Genomic DNA, 5,684 nt, shown 5'->3' with positions numbered 1-5,684 from the left:
ACGTTAAAATTTGTTTGACCAACTCATTAACAGAATAATAATATAAAAAAATGTTTCCCTAAAAAAAAATATAAAAAAATGTTACAAAAATAAAAAATGAAATAATACACTTTAATAGATGAATCAGATGTATATTAATCCATTAATAATCTAATAATTAATGGATTGTATACTTCATTGATGGATTTTTTGTTAATATATAGTGGATGAAAGTTACTCTTTCCACATTTGAAATTGGTAAAAAAAAATGTAGCTAATTGTAGTTAACTACAGTTTGGTGGTTCAATAATTGGTATCTTTTAACTCATCAACCGAACTAGCTTTCGAAAATGATATAAACAACAAAATGAACAAATTATAATAGTTGACTAGGCTTGTTTTAGTAAATTTCAAAGCATACATAATACACAGAACAGATTAATCAAACAATCAAGCCTTTATAAATCCTTAATAATGATAAAGATAATTTTAAATAAAAATCAAATAGTAAAAAGCAATTCCAATTATCCAAATGATATACAACACTTTAAACATTTTGGTTTGGTGAGAATATTAATTGGTTTCATGAGGAACTTTCATGGCTGATTGGTATATCATCTCAAATGCACTTTGCATACATGACTTTAATCTCTGTTCATCTATGAAGTCTTTTTCTGTTTTGAGGGTAACTCTTAGCACTCCCATGTAACTCATTATTGAAATGACAAGACTCTGCAAAACATAAAATTAATCAATGTATGAATATCAAGGTTAGAGAGATAACAAGAAGTTTCAAACATAACTTATAGTGGTATATATATTCCTAAAATTCAACTTCAAAGGAAGGTTATGTGATTAGTCAATGAAGTTACGCGCAGAGATACTAGATATATACAAAACAAAATTTTGTCTTTTATATAGTCATATTAGACTCAAGGATTAGTCAAAGCAGTTACGTGCAGAGTTACAAAGTTTATACACAAGAAAATCTCATATTGATGATTAAATGAAAATGGAAGAGTATAAAAATGCATGATACCTCAGGTCCACCAGCTAAGGTGAAGTACAAGCCTTTCACAGGATGATTAGCCAAAGACATTTGTTGAACTGGTCCAACCAAATTGGTAACTACTGTACTTGACATTGTTATTGTCCTCCTAATATGTTGAGCTACTGCCTGCATACAACAACAATAACTAACTTCAACAATCTTCATAATTGGATTGTAGGATTCTAATCAAAAATATTTAATTACAGTTTTGATCCGTTGTTTTACTCGCTCGCAAAATTTTTCCTCATTTTTAAAATCCATATTTTTGGCCCTTCACTCGGGTTTCTCAATCAAAAATCAAAAAGTGATGACATGACAAGCTTTTGTTGATGTGGCTTAAAAACTTACCACATCACTACTTATCTAAGATTCGGAGTAAAGTACCAAAAAATATGATTTTAAAGAGGGGACCACAATTGCTCGTAACAAAAAAAAAATAACAATATATGTGATCATCAAATGAATTTGGTTAGGTTTATGTCCCTTCAATATTCTGTTTTTCGTTTTTCATAAATGAATTTACGCACTTAATTAAAAAAATATGTGATTATCAAATGCAATTTAGAAAATGTATGTGGTCTAACCTCTTGTCCTCTGAGCTTGCCTTCAATGTCCAAAAGGGTCCCTGTAAGAGCCACAGCTAAAGATTGTTTTTTCCTATTGATTATGTCATGTGTATCATAAATAAATTCTAGAGGGTTTGAAATTCTGTTCTCATTTAACTTTGGTATTGGTACATGCAAAAAGGAAAGTTTATTCCCCCAAGGTCCCTTTGATTTTTTAGTATTGAGCATGTCATCAATTGATTGGTAACCTTCAACATTTCTTGTATTTAGTAATACCAATGCTGTTGAATTTGATGTCTTTGATTTCGAATCCATTTCTTGCATGTATAGCCTTGTTCCATAGAACACAATTCCAGTCACAACATCGTTCATAGTCTGCAATTAATTACATAGAATTTCATGTAAGGAAAACAACCTGATATATACGAAAATGCTAACGAGTGTCCTTAACACATTGTTTAACAATCTAAAAATAATAATGTACTCCTTCTATCCCATAATACATGACACAGTTGACCCAATCACGCATGCCAATGCATAATTTTGAGCTTATATATCTTGAATAATATATTGAAAGAAATTATGAAAATTTGATATTTTAAAAGTATTTCTTGAGACAAATCCAACGATATTTTATATGTTATAATTTGTTCTTGTATATTAGGAGAAAAATGTAAGAGATCAAAATATAACCATAGAGAATTGATAACTGAATAAAAAAATCAAACGCAATACGATACCATATGACAATGTAGCTTTATACATTTTATTTATTTATTTTTATTTCCTTTCCCTCTCTCTCTCTTTCAACACCATCTCTTCCCTGCCATGCTTCTCTCTCTTAACAGCAACATCCCACATCCCTTGTCGGTTCTCTCACTTGCTGAAAACGTAAAGGGAGAGGATAGGTTGGGGTTTACAAAATTGCCCTTACTTTGATGTTGAAAAGTCAAAACTATCATGATGTCTGTATTGTGTTTATTATTTGTGTTCGGTTATCAATTTTCATAATTATAATATGTTACGTAAATAGTGCACATTTTTAAAGTAAGTCATTTAAAATGGCACGGAGGGAGTAATTTTTATATTAAAAATTGTGTAGTTATGATGTCGCTCAATACTTGAGAAGACCACTTAGTTTTTTCATGTAAGGGATCGATTGGACCTTACTAACCACAAGATTGAATGGTGTAGATTTGACCACAATTTTTTTTATTTTTTATTTTAATTTAAAATATTAACCTTAAAGTCTGTCTAATGTGGACGGTTTACACCCAAAAATCATGTATGTGTCGTAGTTTAGACATATCCGTGTGTGTAGTTGACCCTACCCCACAACCCCCAAAAAAAATAGTTTCATTGTTTCTTACTTATGTCCACACGTATCTTGACAAAAAGAAAAGACATTCTTATTGTTGGTTGAAAAGATTGAAAAATTAACAAAAACAATTTTCATTGACTAAAAAGAATATTCTATTTGTTCTTTCATATAATATTTTTAACTATTTCTTATTTTATTCCACTTATTTATATCTTCAATAAATACTTTAGATTATTATTGATAAAATAATAACAAATGTTGGACTAAATTTTAAAAACTAATAAATAAGGAAGAAAAAATATATAAAAAGGAAAATAGGAAAATATCATACCACTCCAAGCTTGGATTTGATGTCTTTGATATGATCAATCGAGAATGCAATGTTTGATATGGAAATTGGTTGAAAATCAGCTCCTTCATCACCAGATCTTATAGGAGTTTTATCATCAACTATAATACTACTCTTCAATACACTCCATCCAAAATCAGAGGCAGTATTAAAAACTGAGGACATAGTCCAAGATAATTTTCTCCAAAAACTTTTATTAGAAGGTTCTAATTTTGATGGTTTAAGAGTTGGAAAAGACAAAGGAAGAGATGGATCATCAGCACGTTGTAGACAAGAAAGAAGTGCACCCATTAGAGAATAACCATCTCCAAGTGCATGGTGAAGTTTGAATATTATTGTGCCTAATGAATTTTTTGTAGGGTGGTTTACTATGTGAACTTCCCATAATGGTTTCCCTTGAGGTAATTGCTCAATTGCTATGGTTGATAAATAATCATGAAAAGATTTGTCATAGAATTCCACTTTTTTTCCTTTTGAAAATATTGGTTTTTTCACATGGTCTTTCAAGTTCACATCAACTTGCTTCCATCTTTTCTCCTCATTTTTATCTTGTACCTATTCACACATGTTTGAACAATGCTAGTCAAGAAAAAAAAACAATATAAATGATGGAATTTAATATATTTTAACGAGTAAAATAAGATGTGATCGATATTTAAAAAACTAAACCGAATCGGACATTTCAACTGTTTGAATTGTGAACCGAAACGGTTGTGGTTCAGTTTGAGCAATGTTTAGATTTCATTTTCTTCTCATTCAAGTAGTTTAAAGCATTATGGACAATGACTTAAAGATCTCGCCGATTTGGACGCGGAGTTCAGTATTAGAAAAATGGATGCAATAAAAATACAACTACCGACAAAATTTCCTCCTTTCCTAAAAAAAAATGAAAATTTCCTAAAAAAAACTACTAAGTAAATTGAAAGTGACAAAAATATAGAAACAGAAAAATATTTAAATATGTATCCAATTTCATATATAAATGTTTGAAATGAGTGAATTATAGACATTTTTTTTCATTAATAACTTTTCTCTGAAATTTTTATAATTTGTCGATAAATTACAAGATTCTTGTAAGTATAACTCATATAAGTTGGAGCACTTAGTGTGCGTGCACATGCGAGTTTTTTCGGTTGAAACTCACACTAAATACCAAGAAGCGCGAATTATAAGTTCGAAACCATGCTAAGGTATATCGAACTGAGAATTACAAGTTTGAAATCATGCATCGTTATATCAAATATTTCTACAATCTTTTAACACCGAGTTGTAATTACGCGACAGTGTGTGTTAGTTTTACTATTAGGCTCATTGAAAACAAAAGAAAACACATATCAATGCAAAACATATGCATATAATATAAACATATCAATATTAAATGAAAATTACATAGAGAACTAACCATGATGGAGGAGAAACGAGGACTAATGGGAAGGAAAACATCTCTAAGAAGAGCAAAAGCTTGTAAATCATCAATGGAAACTTCAAATTCTAAAACTGCAATAATATATAAGCATAAGGACGAGCTATTGAAATATTGTCCAATAGGACTAACTGGTTCTTGTAACTGCTCCTCTTTCTCATGTTCCATTTTGCAAAGAAAAATATCAATCAAACTTTAGGATTTGATAGTTGGTAGGAGAATGAATTTGAATTATTGAATTTGAAGTATATATAGGTAAATCAAATGTAGACAATTTGGAAAAACGATAGTGTGGACGAAAACACAAATGATCATGATAGATACATTAGCAAGAGACCAAAAAACCAAATACTGTGTTAGCAATAAATTGCAACAACTATGTTGTAATTTAATTGCCCTCAAAAAAAATGTTGTAATTTAATTACCTTAAATATTTAATACCTATAGCTAGTTTTACTTCGATAAGATCGAGCAAAAGTGGCAGATCAACTATACAGGAATCACGAAAAAGAAATTATTAATTATTAGGTGGCCGTCAAATAATTTTGAGCATGCAAACAAGTTAGTTGGATGTGACTTTTTCATTTTTTTAGTAAAAAATAATTTTATGTACTTCCAAATAATTAATAATATTTGCAAAGCCAAGATTTTAAATGTTGTGTTTCATATGACAACCATCATATTAAAAAGTATATAATTTTGTGACAAAAATGTAGTATATAGTGAGCGGTGTAGAATGGTCACAAAATCGATATAGCTTAAGAATCATCATATTACTCTTAGAAAAATGTTTACTGCTAACTTGAGTTTCATATAGCTTAGAATTTAATCTTTAATAATGTGTCCATTAAATTAATTCAACTTTGTAATTTTAAGGAACCGAGTCACCGTTATAAAATAAACATTAGTCTCATTTTAATTAACAATAATTTAAAATAAAACATTTAAAGTTGCATGAAAAATAATTATTTTTTAAAATAAAAAAGTCAAAACAA

At 29.2% G+C, this 5,684-nt stretch overlaps 1 protein-coding gene across 1 annotated transcript; it reads right to left on the bottom strand.

Annotated features, from left to right (window-relative positions):
* Window positions 1–350: 350 nt before the first annotated feature.
* LOC146904039 (wax ester synthase/diacylglycerol acyltransferase 4-like) lies at window positions 351–4,911 on the bottom strand. The gene is made up of 5 exons (XM_085722757.1): window positions 4,669–4,911; window positions 3,249–3,821; window positions 1,615–1,971; window positions 1,019–1,156; window positions 351–711 (listed from the first exon to the last, which is right to left on the bottom strand). The coding sequence occupies exons 1-5, from the start codon at window positions 4,855–4,857 to the stop codon at window positions 553–555; spliced, it is 1,416 nt and encodes a 471-aa protein (XP_085578883.1). The 5' UTR covers window positions 4,858–4,911; the 3' UTR covers window positions 351–552.
* Window positions 4,912–5,684: the final 773 nt, after the last annotated feature.

This window comes from Medicago sativa, chromosome 7 (genome assembly GCF_051527215.1).
Source record: "Medicago sativa cultivar Bolivia chromosome 7, Bolivia_mono, whole genome shotgun sequence".
In the NCBI taxonomy this organism is placed as follows: Eukaryota; Viridiplantae; Streptophyta; class Magnoliopsida; order Fabales; family Fabaceae; genus Medicago; species Medicago sativa.
This window is presented reverse-complemented; position numbering and strand designations above follow the sequence as displayed.

What these genes read in the sequence shown, in the direction of transcription:
- LOC146904039 (XM_085722757.1), bottom strand. Translation starts at nt 4,857, where the DNA reads ATGGAACATGAGAAAGAGGAGCAGTTACAAGAACCAGTTAGTCCTATT. An exon ending in CTCGTTTCTCCTCCATCATG is followed by an intron (nt 3,822 to 4,668) that starts GTTAGTTCTCTA and finishes ATGTGTGAATAG; the next exon opens with GTACAAGATAAAAATGAGGA. An exon ending in CCTTAGCTGGTGGACCTGAG is followed by an intron (nt 712 to 1,018) that starts GTATCATGCATT and finishes TATGTTTTGCAG; the next exon opens with AGTCTTGTCATTTCAATAAT.